This window comes from Tasmannia lanceolata, unplaced genomic scaffold (assembly GCF_043159265.1).
Source record: "Tasmannia lanceolata isolate RefF3 unplaced genomic scaffold, GAP_Taslan_0.1 ptg000044l, whole genome shotgun sequence".
NCBI lineage: Eukaryota > Viridiplantae > Streptophyta > Magnoliopsida > Canellales > Winteraceae > Tasmannia > Tasmannia lanceolata.
In genome coordinates, this window is record NW_027518721.1 from 16803448 (window position 1) to 16825586 (window position 22139).

Sequence of the window (22139 nt, forward strand, 5' to 3'; positions counted from 1 at the left end):
ACACAGGGTTTAGGATGAGATGAGATGTTTAAAACAAAAGAAAAAATTATGGTTTTGAGGTTTTAGGGAAGGGAAAGGAATATTTCCAATTCCTAGGCAAATTCTTTTTGTGAAAGATACCAAGAAAAGAAGAGAGAAATAGTGAAAATATAGATTGCAAATAATGAAGAAACAAGACATTTATCCCAAGACAGCCCACCAAGAGTTTTCCTCAGCATCAAACCAAAGAAAAAGAAGATTGCAACATGAGGATCAAGGCATCGCACCCTAAGAACATAAATCACATCCAAGGATTGAAATTTCGGTGGCAATTTCAGTTTCAGTTTAAATTTCGGTAGCGGTTTGGTCCCGGCCGAAATCCAAAATTTAGGTCGAAATTTCAGTATTTCAGCCGAAATTTAAAAACCATACTCACATCCACACGAGTAAAAAAATTCAATTCTTTAATCATTCTATCATAGCATAAAAGAAAAGTAACATGACACTACATATATAAGAAAGAGAACTAGAATATTCTAGAACCCTAAACTAAAAAACACCACTTTTGGACTCAAATGCCATCAATGACTTAAAATACTTTCTCCCCACTTAAAATTTTCATAATATATGTGTGGGGCCTACTTAAAAACTTACAACTCAAAGAAGTTGAGTGATTTTGATAAGGAAAGACTTTACTACCCCCTGTGACTTGAAAGACTTAAACAATACTCTAAAAACTAACTAAAATTCTTTGAACATTAACGCTGGGCCCTGCCTTCTTAACTTATTAATTCTTCATGGCATCTTGGATAGTCCCGATCACACAACCACAAACCTGTTGAGACAACGAAACACACATGCCCCATAGTTTGTTCATTTTTAATTTTTCAAATTCTTGAGAGCCATTCTTCTTCTTTTTTCCAAATTCTTCAGGCCCTTGGCAAGTACGAAGTCAACTTAGTGTTTTAAATTTACTGCTTCACATTTTGTAGGGAGAATACCTACATATTAAAGCTCAAAATCGTAATACCAAAGATTAATTAAACAACATTAACAACTTACTCATATTTAGCAAAACCCCATAAGTCATTAGGAATTGCCCTCTTGTACTACATCATACGAACCAGAAAATAACACATAGGATATAGGAACTATATCATGTTTTATGTATTGGGCTCTCAGCATGACAGCTCCTTAATAAAAACTCTTTTTCACAACTCACTTAGGACAGAGGGCACCGAGATGATTCTGAGGTTTTATATATAGTATTCAGCGTCTCATGTGGAGTATACTTCATATATCAATCTCAAAAGCCTAATACCTAAGATTGATCAAACAACACTACCTAATACCTAATTGATAAGGAACATATACAGACAAATGAAACTGACTACCCATTTGCACAACACAACACGAAACAGCTACTAGGGATGTAGCAACTGTGTCACATTTTATGTCACATCATCCGTATATTTTATACACACACACACACATACCTATCCATATGGTAAACATACAGAAGGTAGATAGATAGATATATCCACATGCATAGATCTTATCTAGTAAAGTGCTCAAGACTTATTTCTTCTCCTCCTATCAGCAACCTTGAACCTACAAATGTAGCCCATAGGCATGAGATTCGGACCGTTCCTTCGGAAAGCCCCACCATGGATGACAATTGCCCAAAATTCGCACTGATTGGAGTATCCTAACAATCCGGCTGGAGGACTTCTCCTGGCCGAATATGACCATTGTTCAATTTTTTTTTCAACATTCCATTTGCAGTCCTCAAAATTCCACCAGACGGTAGCATTGATAAAAAAAAGTGGGACACGGGCTATGGCCCAATTGAACAAACAGCTCAATCTCATGGCACACATGTGCGGAACTAAAGGTGCAGAGGAGAGGGAAAAAAAGAAAAAAGTTTAAGCACCAAATCCTTTCCCATCAAACATACAGTAACAGAAGGTAAAAGAGTATTGTGTTGCTGTTGTGAATCCATAAGTGCAAAAGGGAAATAATACCAGTTTCAAGGTTAAAACTTGAAAGTACCTCACAACTAATAGGATGCTCAGTCCTTTGATGAATCCTAGGACACCAATCCAATGCCCAAACAGGCCCACCAACGTGCAATATGAAATCTTTGCTGCAACAAAATCTTATGAGTAGCATTCTACAATGTATGAGGGAATGAACTAGAAGAAATGGAAATGCCGAAAATGATATAAATGTAACGACATCTTGATAGTAATTAATTGCATAAGAATATTATATTGAGAATGTATGCCACAACTTTCTTAAATAGTTTTGTTTATAAAACAAATACACTGACTTAACTAAGTATTGGAAAAGCATGTAAGGATTAATTTGTTCTTAAGTATATAGGAAAGCAAGAGTAGAGCAAAGGAAGAAAATGTCCAATCTCAACACTTAAGAGCACATAATGTTGAAACAAAATCAACCTTTTCCTTTCTTAAAACGAAAAATACAATATTGTAAAATACTCTAGTCTAGTGATATCAAAGATGTTTATGAAAAGCTTTTCCACCTTCCATCGTGGTTAAGATCTCCAGTGGGGTGCAAACCCATGATGAGCCCAAGCAAAACGCCCCCTCCCCTCCCCCACATGCACACACACAACACACGCATGCACGCACACACGCATACACGCGTGCGCGCACACACACGCTCCAGGTTACATTAATTTCTAGCAGAACTCCAGGGAGCAGGGGGTATAAACTGCATGACCACGTGCATCTGCGAAAACCAAGGCCTTTGAAGCACGCCCAAATGCCAAATAGACATTACTATAGAATGCAAAATACAAGAGAAGGTGCTATAATCCCTTCACAAGTAGTCGTTTACAAGACCAAAACAAACTATCTCCATTGGAAATTGAAATACATAATGTTCACACGCACACACATGCTCACATGCAAACACACACGCACATGCGATTGCGCGTGCGCGCACTACAAGTTTTCTTGGCCTTGATGTAGGGTCCAAAAATTTCAAGCATGAATATCCTCTTCCATTGGCTCTTCTAATGGGGCAGAATATTGAATTGACTTTTATGGTTGTATTTTGCCTCTAATGATATCATCGTCGCTAAAACTTCCTAGGGTCCTCATCGTGTTAGCAATTTTTCCATTGATGATTGCAATTTCTACGTTTCACATTGACATTGCCGCATCTCACCATGACTCAATTGCTGCGAGTCATAATAGTTTCATAGTTCCAAAATTTGTAATTTTTTGGGAAAAAAGCAGGAAAATGTTCCTGGAAAAAATTGCCATGAAAAAATTGTGAGATATTCAATAAAAAGTTAATAGTTACAAAATTTGTCATTTTTTGGGGAAAAAGGAGCAAAATGTTCATGGAAAATTTCCATGAAAAAATTGTGAGATATTCAACAAAAAATAATTAGCTCTCCCTATATTCCATGGAATTCAACCAATAATTCACAATTTTTCAATAAAACATAGTAAATTAGAATAGTTCGCGACAAATAAAAATAGACCTGCATTGTAAGAATCGAATTGATATACAACCCTCCTAATTTAAGGAAATGCACTTAACCATGTGTATGCCGATGATTGTTTTCCATGTGTATGCCAATGATTGTTTTATTAGGCTGATTGGTAAGGTGGATTGGAATATTCAGTTCTGCATAAACTTTTTTTAGAGAGAAATCCAGAGTTGGGGCGTTACTTGTGCAGAATTAATCCAGACGACATTAAGAGTGACAGCATAGACAGAAGAATCTGTATTCCTGAGTCGAATGGAAAGTTCTCAATTTGATAATTCAACCGGCTTCTTGTTCCTCTTGCTCTACGTGTGGCAGATGGGAAGTCAGTGGACCATATCTTTGTTCCTTATCTTTCAAAAAAAGGTATTGTATTTTGCATTAAGATGGTTGGGATTGCTTGTACTTTTGCGAGCGAAGCCGCTGATTTGTTGGATTAGTGCTCTTTTGCCCCATGGTCGATGAGGGGTGAATTCTATAGGGTTTGGTGTTAGTTGCAATTCTGTAGATGGTTGGGATTGCTTGTACTTTTGCGAGCGAAGCCGCTGATTTGTTGGATTAGTGCTCTTTTGCCCCATGGTCGATGAGGGGTGAATTCTATAGGGTTTGGTGTTAGTTGCAATTCTGTAGATCCTCTGGAAGGAAATAAACAATAGAGTTTCTGAGGGTGTTCCGAAAAATGTGTGAGCATTTCAGGAGCTGATATTCCCTAGTGGGCCCTGAGTTCCATAATTACTCCGCCTCGACAATTAAGAGGAATTGTGATGAAAATCAGCTTAGCAACCCCCCTCCGCCCTTTATCGTCTAGTTTAATTCATGTCCGACGGCATTGGGGGGTTGTTGCGAGACACAAGGGGGAAGTTAGTATGGCTTTCTCTGACCCAGTTGGAAGGCGTGATTCCAACACTGCCGAAGTCATCGCTCTCCTATTGGGGATTTGTAGTGCGGGTCAAGATCTTCTAAAGGACCTTATTGTGGAAGGAGACCTGTTGAATGTGAATAGATGGGTGAAGGTGCCAGTTATCCTTGGCACTTTATGGACGTGATTGAGGAAGTCCAAGGACAGAATTGAGGGCTAGTCAGTGGTGTTATAGCATGTTTGGGGATCAACCAATTTCGAGGTTGATTAGCCTATTCGCTAGCCGACCCCAACTAGTTTGGGACAAAGGCTTAGTTGAGTTGAGTACTAGCCTATTTGCTCCAGATTTGACTCGGGAGGAGATTATGACCTTTGTCTTTCTCCTCCCTTGATGTCAGATGATGATTTTTTTTTCTTCCATTTCTTGTTTGTTGTGTTTTTCTAACCATCTCAGTCACCTTATTGTTTCCTTTCCCTTTGTGCTAATAAAATTTGCCATTAAAAAATATGTAATAAGCACACAAGAATAAATCCATCACTCACCAGAGGACCAGGTGTCCCAATTAAATATCATCTAGATCTCCCCAACCACCAGTCAGTGAATAGTGAGGGGAACAGCAAGCTTGTCGACTAGTAGCGGGGTAGTTTGTAACTGGTACTTCCTCATGGTCTCAAGACATGATTTCCTAGACAACGGGTTTGCTTTGTTATCCAACATTGGCCATTTCTTTCTTCCTACAATGAGGACTTTTACTTCCTTTGATGGAGATTGCTAACCAATGTAAATAAGTCAAACTGTTCAAAAAAAGAGAATTGCTAACCAATTTCTCTATTTTTACTAATGAAATTCACACTTATGGATGAAAGCATGCACGCATAATAATCTTGTATAACAACAAAACCAAGTTCACTTGCATGAAAACAGGAAAAAAGAGAGCAAGAAAGTGAAGTGATAACCAATCCAAATAAAATCCGGGGTGTATTCTTGAGTTATTGTTACAACTTTAAGGGAAGAAGATCTTCAAATAGAACTACATGGAAAGCTAAATAAAACCAACATACCTGGAATTCAAAAATTGGGTACTACCAGATAGTTTCTCCATCTGCATCAATATATCAAATCCAGTAATAAAAAAAGATATGGTAAATAAGGTCCAAGATGCAACATCCAGCTCACTTTAAAGTAGTACGTAGCAAAAAAGCGCAAGTATGGCTTTCTTTAAAAAAAAAATAACTAAAAGAAATATAGAAAAAGAAAAGGATTATAAAAAATCAATAGCCCAACGAACCGACTCATTGCAACCTACCTTAGGAACAGTTGCAGCAGAAAACGGGGGTAAGCTTACCCCATTAACAGCATCTTTTACTTGAGGGGTTCTTGTTTCATAAGCGAACCGAATGATTTTTGGTTGGTAATAATGGTGCTTCCATTCTCTGTATACATACACAAATACATTTTATCAGGATGACATAATGAACTCATAAAAGTTGACGATAGGTGGAGAACTTCACAAATTGAAAACAAAACAAGGAGGCATATACTGTGTATAATCATTTTTAACATATCCTCAATGCTAGAAGCAAAGATAAGAAAAAATAAAGCATCAACATGTTAGGAGAAAATGGCAAACACATTACCAAGAAAATGATACTAAATTGAGTGGACTATTTTTCTTGTAGCACATGGGAAAATGCTCCAACTAAGAGGAGTATTAAAAAATTTAGTCCTTTTGTGGGTTTTGCTAAATAGATCCAAAATCATGCAGACTTTAGCACCTAACACATTTTAAAGTAGGTTATAGCCAATAATTTCAAGCTTAAGTAGGTTTTAACAAATATTCTATAAAAATAAGTAGACTTGCTAAATAAAAAAATTAACTAAAGGGATTGTACTTGAGAAAAGTCACAATATTTAGATTCTAAAATGAAAAGACACTACAAAATAGCATCAAATTGACCGAGCTAAAATCAATATTGATGGAACCACGAAAGTGGTAGCTACAGCATAATCTACAACAGGTTTCAAAGTGGGAGCAAAATTCTAGAGAGGGAGTAGCACCAAGTTACATTTGCTAAGAACAAGACAGGCCCTTATCAAAGTTTTCAAGAGCAGATGCCAGATTATGTCCAAAGAATGAAACTTTCTTTGGACATTCTTTGGAATTGAAGCACCCAAGTGCTTGCTATTCTAAGATGGCCAACTGTTTTTAGAACACATTACAGAACGTAAACTTAATGCAAAATTTGAACTATCAAACATTAAAAAAAACATGCATACTTCGAGGTCATCTTCGCAAGCTAAACTTTGGAAACATATTCCCCTGCTGGAAAAAACATTTTTCATTATAAAAGAATTCAAGTTCAACGTAATTTAGCTCAGAATGATGCTAACAAATATCACTCAATCAATAAAAGCACGGCCTTTAGTATAGAAACCAATGCAATTTTAATGTTTGTATCAATTGCAAGAATGAAATTTACGATGGAAACCCATTACCAATAGTTTTAAATTTCATCCGAAATCTTAAATTTAGGCCGAAATATTTCGGTTTCATTCCAAACCGACACCGAAAGTACATTGAATCAGTTTTTTACCGGATTTCAGCGAAATTAACAAGATTTCCACCGAAATTGCTGAAATTTCGGCCAAAATTTCCGAAATTTTTTACCGAATGTTACATTATTTCGATCGAAATTTATATCCTCTAGTTGGGATTTACTTATTTAATCATTAATTATGATTTAATAACAGAAGTCTTTTTTCCATCTCTTGAAATACAAAAGCAACAACGAAAAATCAAGAGAAAAAAATGGGGTTTGAAATTGAACTCACGTTAAGAAAGTGACAGACAAGGAGAACCTTTCAATCTCACTTTCAGCAAAACTCTCTTCGTCCGTAATTCCGCAAAGCAAAGAAATCGTTTTGATCGCTTGAAAGTGATTCTCAATTGAATAATCAAACATTGAAACTGCAATTTCAGCATTGCTTATACCCAATGCAGGATCCACTGAATTTGAATTCTCTTCAATCGTAATTTCAGCATTGCTTCTATCCAATGTAGGATCCACTGAATTTGAATTCTCTTCCACCCCATTTTTCTTCAAACCCACTTCGTTTTTCCTCGTTCCTGCGCCCGTGCCTTTCTTCCTCCCCCTTCTGGATTTTTCCTTAATTTCTTCCATGGATCGCGGCAAAGACCGTTCCAAACTTTCCTCTTTTGTAATTTCAGCATTGCTTATATCCAATGTATGATCCACTAAATTTGAATTCTCTTCCACCATAATTTCAGCATTGCTTCTATCCAATGTAGGATCCACTGCATTTGAATTCTCTTCCACCGCGTTTCTCTTCAAACCCACTTCGTTTTTCCTCGTTCTTGCGCCCGTGCCTTTCTTCCTCCCCCTTCTGGATTTTTCCTTAATTTCTTCCATGGATCGCGGCAAAGACCGTTCCAAACTTTCCTCTTTTGTAATTTCAGCATTGCTTATATCCAATGTATGATCCACTAAATTTGAATTCTCTTCCAACATAATTTTCGCATTGCTTCTATCCAATGTAAGATCCACTGAATTTGAATTATCTTCCACGGCCTTTCTCTTCAAACCCACTTCATTTTTCCTCGTTCCTGCGCCCGTGCCTTTCTTCCTTCCCCTTCTGGATTTTTCCTTAATTTCTTCCATTTCACGACCAGGAACACCGCAAATACTGTTCCAAACTTTCCTTTTTTGTATCTGACCACCTCAATATCTAGGGTTTTTTTTTTGTTTTTGAATGGTATCTCAGTCTCTGAGTTTGCTCTCTTTAATAAAATCTATCATCACTCAAAAACAGGGCAATCTCAAGGTTGATTCCTATCTAGGGTTAGCACTGTTTTTCACCAACTCTAACTGCTTAAGCTTTTGGATCAATTGGTTGTTTCAAAAAACCCTAGAGAAAACCCTAGAAAAAAAAAAATCAGCCGCAACGAAGAATCCTAATCCCCTTGGTTTCTCCTTCTTTATTTTCTGTAAATTCTTCAAGTTCTCGGCAGGAGACTGTGGTGTGATCCTTACAAACTTTCTGATTGCAAATTTGAGCAGAAAAGAAGATGGTTTTAGGGTTTATTCCTTTCTAGGGTTTAGACTGTTTATCATCAACAGTATATAATAAAATATAATAGTAAAACGAGAAGGTTGCTGATAAATGCGCCCCTTTTATTCTCCTTGTACTCGTTTACAACTAAATAGTATTTCTTCAAATGACGAAAATACCCATGTGGTTCTCTTCCTCACGTCCTCGTTCGGGAATGTGAGGTTTCCAGGGATGTGGTCTGTCTTATCTGGGTATTTTCGGCATTTCAGGAAACACTGTTTAATTGTATATGACTATATGTAGGGGTGTAAACGGATCGAATTCGAATCGGATAGTGCTATATCCGAATCCGAATTCGTTTACAAAATTCAGTATCCGTATCCGAATTCGACTTCGACGGATAATTAAAATTTATTACCGAATTCGCATCCAACAGATATTATTCGAATTCGAATATTATCCGTATCCGTTTATCCGAATTCAAATCCGAATTTAATTCGAATAATATCCGAATTCGGATATTATCCTATCCGTTTATCAAAATTCAAATCCGAATTTAATTCGAACCAAATTCAAATCCGAATAATATCCCCGTTTATCCGGATTCAAATCCGAATTCATAAACAGATATCTGAAACGTTTATCCGGATTCAAATCCGAATTCATAAACGGATATCTGAAACGTATCTGTTTATCCAAATTCAAATCCGAATTCATAGACAAATATCCGAATTTAAATCCGCAAAATCCGAATTTAAATTCGCAAAATATTTTATAAGCGCGGCGAGCAAGCCCCACCGTTCGCTTTGTTTTCCTTAATCATTTGTTTAAGGCAATTTTCTCATTAACCCTCGGCCCGTATTTATACCCACAGCTTCACACAAGTTTTCTCCTCTATCCCGATGTGGGACTAAATTTGCAAAACACCGTGTGAAGGCTAAACACCGTGTGAAGGCTGAAGTCTAGATTGTGGACCCCACCTTGTATGTCCACATCGCACTTTAGTCATCTGTGACAATGAGTTTGTTCCCGACTTCCCGCATACATTTTTCTACCTCCCTAGAATTAGACCAATGGGATGATGGTCCATGGCATCAATCAAGCAATCCTAACCGCCCAATCAGTTGCCTGGTGATAAATAATAAAATATAAAGGAAGAGGCAACTAGGCAGAAAGTCACTTTCACCATCAATAGTAAATGGTAAAAGGGAACATATTACATGAAGGAGAGTGGAGAGAAGTGATGGAGAATAGAAGAAGAGCACAATTATGTAGGAAATCACTTTCACCATCAATAGTAAATGGTGAAAGGCAACACATTAGAGTTTTCCTAAAAGGCAACATGAATGAGAGGGGCAAGTTGAAAAGGGTTAGGATCAACACTATAATATTCAGATAGGAGGGTTATAACCTATGGAAATGATTTTTGAGGCACAACCTATTTAGGCTGTGGCCCATCTAATGGACGGTTTGGATCATCCTATAGTGCTGTCCATACCATACTTCTAATAAAGTGAGGAGTGCCCTCATCAAAATACATAGTGCTGATAACATTTCCCTATTAGAAAACTGAAAACCCATATGGTATTCCGAGTTTTTATATGATGCTCGACCGTGAAGTAACGTCAAAGCGGTGCCACCCTTGATATTTGATCCAACAGCAGATCACTTTTTAAGATGCTGCTGTTGGATCAAATATCAAGGGTGATACCTCTGGCGTACCACCTTGACGTGACATCACGGTCGGGCATCAGATAATTTCTCTGGTATTTCAAGTTGACTTTCTCTTAAATTAATTCTAATAAAGAGGGGAAAAAAGCAAAATCTTGGTTTCGATCGGAGGGCTAGGATCATCCAATCGAAATGATTTTTGAAGCACAACCTAATTAAGTTGTGATCAATCAAATGGACGGTTTTGATCATCCTTTGGAGTGCCCATATCACACTTTTTTTTTGAAAAAATAATGATTTTTATCATTATTTCGGTTAACCGAATTTTTTTTTAGATAACCGAAACCGAATAACCGAATTGCCAAATAAAAAAACCGAAACCGAACCGAAACGGAAAAAAACCGAACCGAACCGACCGAACCAATTCGGTTCGGTTCGGTTATTCGGTTTTAACCGAATAATGAACACCCCTACCTCCAAGGCTCCAAGCAAGTAACCATATTCATTTAATTTCCCTCTAGAATGTGGAGAGAAAATAATTTTCAAGAAAATTGTTTCTATTGTAGTTATTTTGGATTTATTTCTAAGAAAATTATTTTCACGGATTCGGATACACGGATACGGATTCGGATATACGAATACGGATATTCGGATACGGATTCGGATATTCGGATCCGGATATTCGGATACGGATTCGGATCCGGATATTCGGATACAGATTCGGATCCGGGTATTCGGATACGGATTCGGATATACGGATCCGGATCCGGATATTCAGGATAAACGGATGTACTTCTCGGATTCGGATGTTAAACGGATCGGATGTACCATTTACCAGATTCGTATCCGCTAAGAGCCGGATATCTCATAAACGGATTCGGATAATATCCGCTTCAAACGGATTCGGATAATATTCGCTTTAAACGGATTCGGTTGCGGACGGTAATCGGATTTTCGAATATCCATTTACAGGCCTAACTATATGAGTACCTATTTTAGCCGATTTCAAGGAGAATAAATAGTGGGTGTCCTCAGAATAATAAAGGGTGAATTTATCAGCTCGGGCACGGACTGAGGAATAAGAGACGTCCAAATGACCTTGTTTTAAGTATCTATCCCTAGCAAATCCCTAGTGATACAGTCTCTCGCTATCTAATAACCTAATTCATTCCTTGTTTACGGTATCGGCTAGGTCCGAAATTTATGCCGAAACCGAAATTTCAAACCATTCTCTCTCTCTCTCTTAACCTTCTCTCTGTCTTTATCAATAACTGCGATACCCAAGATCTCTCCCTCTCGCCAATTCACGCTCACTATTTGCGAAAAATATAGGGCAATGATAAATTCGCACCCCCTTTAGGATGATTCGCACCCCTTTAACGTGTTAGTTTGCCCCATACCCTCCTCTACTGCGAATTTATCACCGCCCAAAATATATTTCTTTGAATAAAAAACCATGAATTTTGGACACGTGTCAAGACAGAGAATGTGATACGCGGGTGTGCACAATGGGACCTATGGTGGGCCTTGCCTATAGGTCTATGCTATTGGGTTAAAGCGGGCCCATATCATTGCCACCTCTACTTTTTCCTAATTGTGGATTTTTGTAGACTTGGCAAAATCAATCCGTTCCCGCAGGTCAACCCAACCCACCAGCAAATTTGCGGGTACGGGTTGACATGAACGTGAGAACTCTCAAGAAAGAGTTGTAACTTTGTGGTAAGAGGAAGAGCTACTAAAAGCCTCTCTCTCTCTCTCTCTCTATATATATATATATATATATATATATATATATATATATATATATAATATAATAAGCTGGGATGAAAAGAGGAGAGTTTTTTTTATTTTTTTGAAAATTACGTGAGAATTACACCTCACATTTTTTGACTTTTTTGAACAAATGCACCCATTCAACTCATATAATTTCAATCCTACCCCGCCTCCTTTATGCTTTTAACAAAGGCACCCATTGAATCATATAATTTCAATCATACCCCTCCTTTATGCTTTTAACAAAGGCACCCATTAAAGCCGTATAATTTCGATCTTACCCCCCTCCTTTATGGTTTTTTAATTAAAAAACTATAGGGTGATCTTAACCATCCGATTTAAGATAAGAGGAATTATGGAAACATCTATAGATTGGAGGGCTAGGATTAGCCTATGGAAATGATTTTTGGGGCACAACCTATTTATGTTGTGTTCCATCACATGGACGGTTTGGATCAACCTATGACGTGGTCTGTACCGTTCTTTGTCGGCCAGTGCATCGCACGGGTTTTTTACTAGTATATATATATATATATATATATATATATATATATATATATATATATATATATATATATATATATGAGAGAGAAAAGAAGAGATTTTTTTGAATTTTTGAAAATTCTATGAGAATTACACATCACTTTTTTGACTTTTTTTAACAAATGCACCCATTCAACTCACATATTTTCAATCCTACCCCCTCCTTTTTGCTTTTTAACAAAGGCACCCATTAAAGCCACATAATTTCAATCTTACCCCCCTCCTTTATGGTTTTTTAATAAAAAATCTATAGGGTGATCTTACCCATCCGATTTAGGAGGAATTATGGAAACCTCTATAGATTGGAGCGCTAGGATCAGCCTATGGAAATGATTTTTGGGGCACAACCTATTTATGTTGTGTTGCATCACATGGACGGTTTGGATCAACCTATGACGTGGTCCGTACAGTTCTTTGTCGGCCCGTGCATCGCACGGGGTTTTTTACTAGTATATATATGCAATGAAGCTCCCATAAAGCTTCCAAATAAAGCAAAATTCGTTTGGATCTCTTGGCACAAGATTATCAAGTGTTTTTAATGCGTTGCCTTCCAAGATGTTTCCAAACATATTAGATTAGCTAATTAAGAAAAGGGTTGCTTAAATGCGAGGCCACAATCAGTTTAAGAAAGTCTAAAATATGGAAACTTCCAACATGCAAATGTTGAAGAGTGTAGGCAAATTAAGTTGGAGAGATTCTTTAACAGTTTGAGTACCTGTTTTATCTTCGTAGAAAAATGGTAGAATGGCAAGAGAAATTATTTAACAATTTGAGTAAATGAAAACATGAGTACATGTTTTACCTTATTACACAAATAGTAGAATGGCATAATCATAAGCTGAGAAGAGTTCGATCAATGCTTGAACTCACAACTATTTTACTATTTTTCATTTGAGTAGATATTTTACAACACCTGGGATGTGAATTTTCATGAGATATTCTTCCCAATCGATGCACTTGGGGTCGAAACATAACATCCCATCTGCCATGCCATCATCTTTCATCGCTGCCCTAAACTTCTCTGAGTTGAAGTCGTCGAATCTGCACAACACAATTATGATCGTTAAACGCTAAACAATTTTAAGAGCATGTGATCAAATCATTTTAGATGATGATGATATATATATAACTTAGATGAAGACTAAGGGTTTCTTTGGTTATCTTTAAAATAATTTACATATAATCTTATATTCAAATGCCTTTGAATTTAATCATGATCACTTGAAAATAACGGTTGTAGTAGTCATAGAAATTATATACTTAATAGCTTTAAAAAATGCCATCCCATTTACAAATAATAGTAAATCAATTTATATTATTTACAAATAAGAACTAATTTTGGTGGCATCCAAAGAAGCCATCAATTGTTAGAGCCACTTTGTCAGTCATTTATGTAATTCAATAAAATTTACTAAGATATTGTTAACAGAATAGAAGGAATGTCGGGGTTTGAGAAGTGGATATTTTTTTTATTGATTTTGGTATTTGTCATATCACCTATCTCTCTATCCTTCTCAATATATATAAGCTTTTATGAGCTAGACCTCACTAACATAGAGGGCCCACATTGTTTGGATGATCCAAAGCATTCATTCGATAGGCCTTCATATAGATAGGTGTGCCCAAAAAATCAGCTTCATAGGATCATCCTAACCCTTCCAATTGTGGAGGTTAAATGGACGGGTATAAACCTCCATAAATCTGCCCATTTTTAAAATCCATAAATGAAAGGGATAGGATGATCCTATGAAGCTAATTTTTTAGGCAAACCCTATCTATATGAGGGCCTATCGAATGAATGCTTTGGATCATCCAAACAATGTGGGCTCCCTGTCTTTGTGAGCTCTAGCTCATATAAGCTTATAAGAGCTCTAGCTCACAAACACTATATATATATAGGGATTTGCTAGCCACTTTCACAGAAAGCTATTTCGCGCCTGGCTTTTGCATGTGATGAGGCCATGCCAGATGAATTAAATGAGTAAGACAAGATATGCCAAAAAGTCAACATGTGAGGCTGTCATCCAATGCAAAAGCCAGCCGCGAAAGTGGCTAGCAACTCATATATATATATATATATATATATATATATATATATATATATATATATATATAGAGAGAGAGAGAGAGAGAGAGAGAGAGAGAGAGAGAGAAGGGTTCCTGCGCTCGAGTGCAGGAAACAAGGGTGGGGCCACATTGTTGTGGTGATCGTAAGCATTCATTTGAAAGGCCCCATCATGGGTAGGGTTGTGGACCCCGATCCGAGAGCGAGGCGGCGGGGGACGGGCCCCACACGCTGCAGTCTCTATGGATCATCCACGTGAATGGAGAGCTCTACCAAGGAACTCTCGAAAGAAAATGCCTCTCACAGCATGAGTGGCGATACAAAGGTGAGATACCTCTCGATTCGGGGACTAGCCCAGATTCGAGGCGTATCTTAAACAAAGAAGAGTCGCCATCCAAGGAAGTGGGCCAAGGATCCCATACTATGCTCTGTTGCAACGGATAACCAGAGATTATAAAAAGAGGGTTCGTGCCTGGTTACGAATTCGAAAGGTCTAAAGAGCACCTCATCCGCCCAAGTGCAAACACCTGGTCTCTTATGCCATTTATTTATTAATTTTGAAGAGTTTTGGACGAAAGTCATATGAAATGGGAACGAATATCTCCGAGAAGACGTCTATCTAATCATGCATGTCTCGGAGATGAATAATAAGCACACACAAAAGAAATAAAATAAGTGTCGCCTAAGAATAACTAGGTTATGAGTGTCATACCTAATTGGTGTCTGAGTTCTGGTGTGCAAACACATGCATGCTACAGCTAAAGGTATAAGATCTGTACGTGAAAGTAAGAAAACACAGCAAAACACACAACACAATTCAATTCTATACATGACTGGACAAAATGAGTCCTAACTCTAATGCGACCTGACTCGGACCAAGATGGCCGTCCATCCCAGCTGCTCTACGTAACCCGGCCTCAGGAAGAATCGGAGTCAACGTAGTTCGATGCCATATTCTAAACTACTATGCCTAACCATCTAGAACTGCTATTCTAGACTCGATTCCACTAGACTCGACTGATTTTTAAAGCTTTTTTGTACAATTGCTTAAATTCATGTGAATTGTGATTTTTAGGACTCTATATGCCCTAACTAATGCAAGTTGGTAAGCCTTAAGCTAATGCAGGTAGGCCCTACATCCTATATGTATCTAGGCTGTGCAATTTAATGAAAACCATGGGCTGACTATATGCTTCCTAGTCTAGCCATCAGTTCGACTAAGTGTCTAACCGATCAACTTGAGGCCTCCTAACTCTAGGGACACTCACGCGACAGGACATACCATATCAATACAAATCAGGACAGCCTCCTAACTCTAAAACACCCCAAACAGCTAAGACAGACTCCTAACTCTAGGGGAAGATCTTTTTGAAAAGGTTTTGAAGAATTTTTGTATTTTTGGAAGTTTTGAAATGCTTATTTTTAAAGGTTTGGTTGGACTTGGGATATGGATCCCAAGCTGCACTACGTACCCTGTTGAAAGGGATCAAGCCAACGTAGTTCGACAACAGATTTTCCTAACTACTCTCCTAAAGACTCAAGATTGTTGGTTTTTGAAATGTTTTTGATGTTTTTGGAATTTTTGACACAAGAGGACAGAATCTTCTCATCATAAGGGCAGGACTGACTCCTGATATCCCGCAAAGGTTGGACAGCATCCTATACCTTGCAAGAGTGGATAAAAATCATATGATTTGATGAGAGGTTGGATAGAATCCTAACCCCTATGATGATAGGACTGACTCCTGAAACTGAAGGACTGACTCTCTAGCTAAGGACAGACTCCTATGCTAGTGGACTATCAAACCAAGATAAAGCTCACAAGTAATAAGGAAAAAGAGACCCTGTGCATATTTGGCAAAGGTAAAACACCCAGCTGGGCCGGACAGCTGCCTAGCCCTAGGGTGCAACAAATGTGCAACCCAATACCCATAAGGGTAGGGGTATGCTGCAAAGCCGAGTAAGGTGTTCTCCCAAAACCAAACGACGCACAAAGAGGAGGTTTAGCAAGAGAATGAGACTGGGTAAGTCTCTTAGACACAGAGGTAGGATAGAGAAAAATGCTAGCAAGACTGGGCAAGTCTCCTAAGCATAAGGATGGGCTCCAAGTAACCTTATCATTGCCTAAACAATGATAAGAAAATGAGATAACTGACAGACCAAGTTGGTCTTCGACTAGAAGAGGGTTTAAGACCTGTGAGACTAGAGGTAGTCTCCTAGGGGTTGACTCAGGTTGATTCATTAATGAGACAATGCCTGTCTCCAAAGATTTGGATCTAAAAGACTAGGCAAGTCTTTTGAAAAAATGGAATGCTATTTGGACTGTGCAAGTCCCCCTAGAGATGGGCTCGAAATGACAAAGGAAAGAAACCTGAAAGACTTAAACAGTCTCATAAAATGAAGAAAAGATTAGAAGGGAAAACACTACTAGGACTATGCAAGTCCTCTAAAATAATGGGCTCGGGATGACTCCTTCATAGCCCTTGCAATGAGAGGGGATTTTAGTATCTAAAGAAATTTAACAGAAATCTATAAGACTGTGTTAGTCTATCAAAGAGAGAAGAAAAGACTACCAGATAATCGCAAATTCCATTCTATTCTTATAAAAATAAATCAAGTGCTAAGCAAAGAAGAATTTTCAATAAATAATAATAAAAAATCTATAGCAATCATAAAATGATAAACAACATTAATTAGTCCAGACCAGCCGCTGGATAGCCTAATAAAGTAAAAGAAAACAATATCAAACACTTCTATGCCCAACCACAAACACCACCCCAATATAGGGATGAAATCAGATGATGCTAAAGTAATCATCTGATATCATATACACATGATAATATTTCTATATCCCGCCTTGAAATCAGACAGTACTCATGTCGATAATATCGAATAGAGTAGTCATCTGATCTCATTCTTCCTATTAAACAATTTATTTAAATAAAAAGGAATTAGTATAATAAGCTTTGAGATAATCTCACCTGAACAATCCATTTATTACCGTCTTCGAACCCTAACTCAAAGCTTAGTATGAAAGAGAAGTATTAAATTTATAAGTACTGGACTATAGGCTTAATTTTGGAAATCCTTATCGAAATCTTCTCAAATTTTATTTCAAAGTACTCTTTATTCAGTTTTTTTTTATATATTTATCAAGACAAAGAAAAATGATTTTCTCATTTTAAAGCCATTGGACAGCAAAATCCTATTCACAGATAAGAAAAAATAAATTACTAAATTGAAATGTACATAATCTAGAACCAAAATATATATGATCAAAAAATTATATAGGACTAAACTATATATTTGAACAATAACTGACATAAAAATTAAACCATATGCAAAACACACACATAAAAGACTGGTCAAGTCTTTTGAAAAGAAAGAGGGGAGTGCTACTTGGACTGAGCAAATCCTCTAATGATGGGCTTGGGCTAACGCCTTCATCGCCCTTGCAATGAGAGGACAAATACCTGAGAGTGTCTAAAAATCTAAGAAATCTCTATCTAAAGAAAGAGGGTACTACCATGACCGGGTAAATCCCTCCAATGATATAAGAAAATGTGTTAGCTTGACCTCAAAATTGAACATTTGCACTTCATTTCATAAAGCCTACACACATACGCCTCAAACAATAGCATGAGCAAGATATCGAAACTCAGCACATCAAGTGAATTTGCCCAACATATTACCAGAGCATACATATACATAGCCAAAAGAGAAGCATTCAATTTTTAGTTTTATGAAGTTCAACATCTGTTCTTCAACTTTTGACCCATATAACCGTGCTTCTAAAAAACAAGGCAAGCATTTGACAACTATCTCCTTAAATCTCAAAGATGTTATCTCCAACAGATGGTAATATTTACAACAGACCACAATAGCATATATGGGAAAATTACACTACAAATCAGATAAAGCTCAAGCTAAACTAACAAGAAGGAAAATTGGGACCATACAAGCTTCAAAATTAGATAAGCCAAACAAGGAACATGTAGGGATTGAATTGTGACAAAACAAGGAGCATAATCATGGGCTGAATTGTGCTAAAATAGGGAACATAACCATGGCTGAATTGTGCTAAAACAGGGAACATAACCATGGCCGAATCTAAACTCCCAATCACATGCTTGAGTCCCCAAAGAAATTAGCATACAATGTGATAGAAGGCAAACAAAAGCACAGAGCTATCTTCTACAAACCATATGAATGAGAAGAAGAAACTAAAAGACAAGAAATCAAAGCTGCCAGACAACTTGTGTCGATCACACAAAATCAAGGGAATAATATTGTCTTTGATAAATTTGCGAACATCTGTACACAAAGCTATATTCATTAACCAAAGACAAAAAGAATTTTCGAATAATTGATTCTTCACATTCATTTAACTACCAAGACCACTAGAACATACACAGACGCTTAGCAAATACAAAAGAACAGAGACCCTATTCACAACAGGTTAAGTCATTGAAAGTCTTAACAATTGCATTCAAGCCCATAGAGATTAAAGCCATAGAGTATAGAGGCTTACAATAGCAGTAACAATACAAAAATGTATGAACCTGAGAATTTCGATCGATCTAACCTTTGAAGGAACTCTGAGAATTCAAAACACACCCTAACCTAAGTCTTATAAAACATAGTATATGACTCTTACTAACATACACAAGTATTAGCACAGGAAATCGATCATATCACAAACAGTTGAAAGAATTTAATCAAAAGAGATAAAGACTAAAGAAGTTATTCAAGCACATCAGTGTATAATCAAAGGAAACCAAACAAAAGAATATATACAAAATACTTGAAATCTCTTAATTTCTTTGGATTCCTTTACTTCTTGCTCCAAATTTCTGCTACCTTCTCTCTTTGTGAATAAAATCATGAGAATTTGAGCTATCACCGGAATTTCAGTTGATTATGTATCGACACTTGCAAGAACAAAACAGTTAACACCAAAATTCCATGTAATTTGGTCTGGATCTGAAGATTTTCAATAGAATGAAACTCGAATTTGGGGTTCCTGTATAGGAAAAGATGAATGATGAAAGATCTATGGATTTAACATTGTAAAATGATGGATCAAGACTCTATCTCTCTAGATCTAAGGTTTTTGGGAGTTTGAGCTAGGGTTTCAAATCTAGAAAATGAAGATTCTACGGTTTTTAAGCTCAAAACTATGGATCAGGGTTTAAAAGCTCGAATCCATGACTTAGAGCTAGCTAGGAGGAAGATGAAGTAATCTGAGAAGGGAATCAAGGCTTGCCGGAGCATAGGAGTTGGCCGGAATCCATGGGATCTCACCGGAGAAGAAGATGAACAAGAGGATTTAGAAGAGGTTAAGGCAAAAAATGAGGGGACAAAAAAGAAGAATAAGCTTAACTTATAAGGAAATAGATCGATCGGAGCTAAGCTGGAGCTTCAGCCGGAAACAATGGAGGAGATCAAGCGATGGAGGTGCGAAGAAGAAGATGATGGTGGTGGCCTCTTCCTCTCTCTCTCTCTCTCTCTGATTTTTCTAGATCTGGTAATGATATCTCCCCATCTCCAGATCTATTGCTCTACTTCTCTGATTCTCTCGATCTGCCTTACTCTGCATTTTCTACCGGAATCGATAGATAGGATCAATGGCAGCAATGAAAGATAGCCGAGGGTTGGCGGGGATGTAGCCGGAGCTAGAGTATTGCCGGAGAAGATGCCGGAGATGACAATCGGTGGACTAGGGTTTCGTAATTTGGGGGATTTCTCCTCTGCGATTTTTTATTTTTTAGAGAAAATGAAAAGCCCTCTGTTTGTAACAAAAATGGGCTTATATAAGAAGATGCCAAATTCGCACTCCCTTTTACCTTGGACAGCCCCATCTAGGATAATCCACCCCCCTTTTAGTGATTTACACTACGGACACTCTCCCATTTCGTTCGCTTGGCAAACGAGCTCGGAATTCGACGAAATTTTGCAGGGAGCTTGGTAGGATCCCTCCCTAGCTTAGGGTGAATTTTGGGACCCTAATTCATTCATTTGATGGAGTTTTGCACAAAATTAGAAGGTTAAGGGGACGGTCAAAATGGGGTGTCTACAAGGGTATGTACCAAAAATCAGCTTCATTGGATCATCATAGGGTGTCCATTTGACGGGGTGAAAATGGACATATATTGTTTGTCCACTAATCTGCCCATTTTTTCACCCCACAAATGGACACCTTAAGATGGTCTAATGGAGCTGATTTTTGGTGGACACCCTATCCATGAAAGGGCCTTTCAAATGAATGCTTTAGATCCCACCAACAATGTGGGCCCACCCTTGTTTTTGCACTCAAGCGCAGAAACCCTTTACTTATATATATATATATATATATATAGAGGAAAATGATTGTGAGCTTGAAGCTCATATAGCTTATATGAGCTTGAGGGCCCAAACACATGGGTCCCACATTTTTTGTGGTGATCCAAACCATTCATTTGCAAGGCCCCATCATAGATAGGGTGTGTACCAAAAATCAGCTCCATTGGATCATCCTAACCCCTCCAAAAGTGGAGGGGGAAAATGAGCAGATTTGTGGCAAACGGTGTTTGTCCATTTTGCCCTCCACTTTTGGATGGGTTAGGATGATCCTATGGAGCTGATTTTTTGTACACACCCTATCTATGTAAGGGCCTTTCAAATGAATGCTTTGGATCATCCTAACAATGTGGGCCCACATGTGTTTGGGCCCTCAAGCTCATATAAGCTATATGAGCTTCAAGCTCACAATCATTTTCCTCTTATATATATATATATATTTAATGACATAGCTACGTTATTTTAAATTTTTATCGACATGGGGTTTGCTAGGGACCATCACAGAAGGCATTTTGCGGACCAGCTGTTGCATGAGAGAGCAGCCGCATTAGATGAATTAAATGAATAAGACAAATTCTGTAAAAAAGTGAGCCTATGTGGCTGCTCTCCCATGCAATAGCTGGTCCATGAAATGCCTTTTGCGTTCATCCCCTGAAATTCCATATCAAGATATAGCTACGTCATTTTTACATTTTTATGAACATTATTACATTATAGCCTTATTTATTTTGCCTACTTTTGAAAAAAAATTATTATCCTAAAATTTGATTTTTTTAAAGGCTAGTGATATTTGCACTACCATATTAGGATAATGAAACAAACTCACATTGTCTTTTATTTTTTAGTTGACCGCTGAGAGTTTTTTGGAAATTGTAATTTCTTTTGACAGCTGGTTAAATAATAAAAGTCGAGGTGAGTTTAGTCTCATTATGAAAACATGGTGGTGTGAATATGAGCAGCCTTTTTAGTTTCCCTTTATAGGAAAAGAGATTTGCTAGCGTCCATCGCAGAAGGCTTTTCGAGGATGGTGTGTTGCATCTGACAGCAGCCACAGAGTGAATGAAGATGAAATCTGCTGAAAAGTGAGCCTCTGTGGCTGCTGTCAGATGCAACAGACCATCAGCGAAAAGCCTTCTGTGATGGATGCTAGCAAATCCCACAGGAAAAACATATATTTTCTAGGAGATGATTCTTTCACTCTGCTTTTATATTGGTAGCCATAGGGCTGCAACAAGGTCGGGTTGGGTCGGGTTTTTCAAAACCGTAGCCCAACCCTGGATCCCATTATCTCGGCCCTTAACCCATTGCCCGT

The 22139-nt window shown here is 37.6% G+C and overlaps 2 protein-coding genes across 2 annotated transcripts in view; both read right to left on the reverse strand.

The window, feature by feature from the left end:
- LOC143863350 (Transducin/WD40 repeat-like superfamily protein) overlaps positions 1-8539 on the reverse strand; it is a 43085-nt gene extending 34546 nt beyond the window's left edge. Inside the window, exons 1-4 of the mRNA XM_077374031.1 lie at positions 7198-8539; positions 5672-5798; positions 5427-5467; positions 2032-2125 (exon numbers count right to left, since the gene is read on the reverse strand). Coding sequence (XP_077230146.1) covers positions 2032-2125; positions 5427-5467; positions 5672-5798; positions 7198-8045 — 1110 coding nt within the window. The 5' untranslated portion in view covers positions 8046-8539. The remainder of the gene's footprint in view (positions 1-2031; positions 2126-5426; positions 5468-5671; positions 5799-7197) is intronic.
- A 4629-nt stretch (positions 8540-13168) lies between these two features.
- Positions 13169-22139, reverse strand: part of LOC143863742 (alcohol-forming fatty acyl-CoA reductase-like) — a 28265-nt gene continuing 19294 nt past the window's right edge. The window contains exon 10 of the mRNA XM_077374502.1: positions 13169-13464. Coding sequence (XP_077230617.1) covers positions 13311-13464 — 154 coding nt within the window. The 3' untranslated portion in view covers positions 13169-13310. The remainder of the gene's footprint in view (positions 13465-22139) is intronic.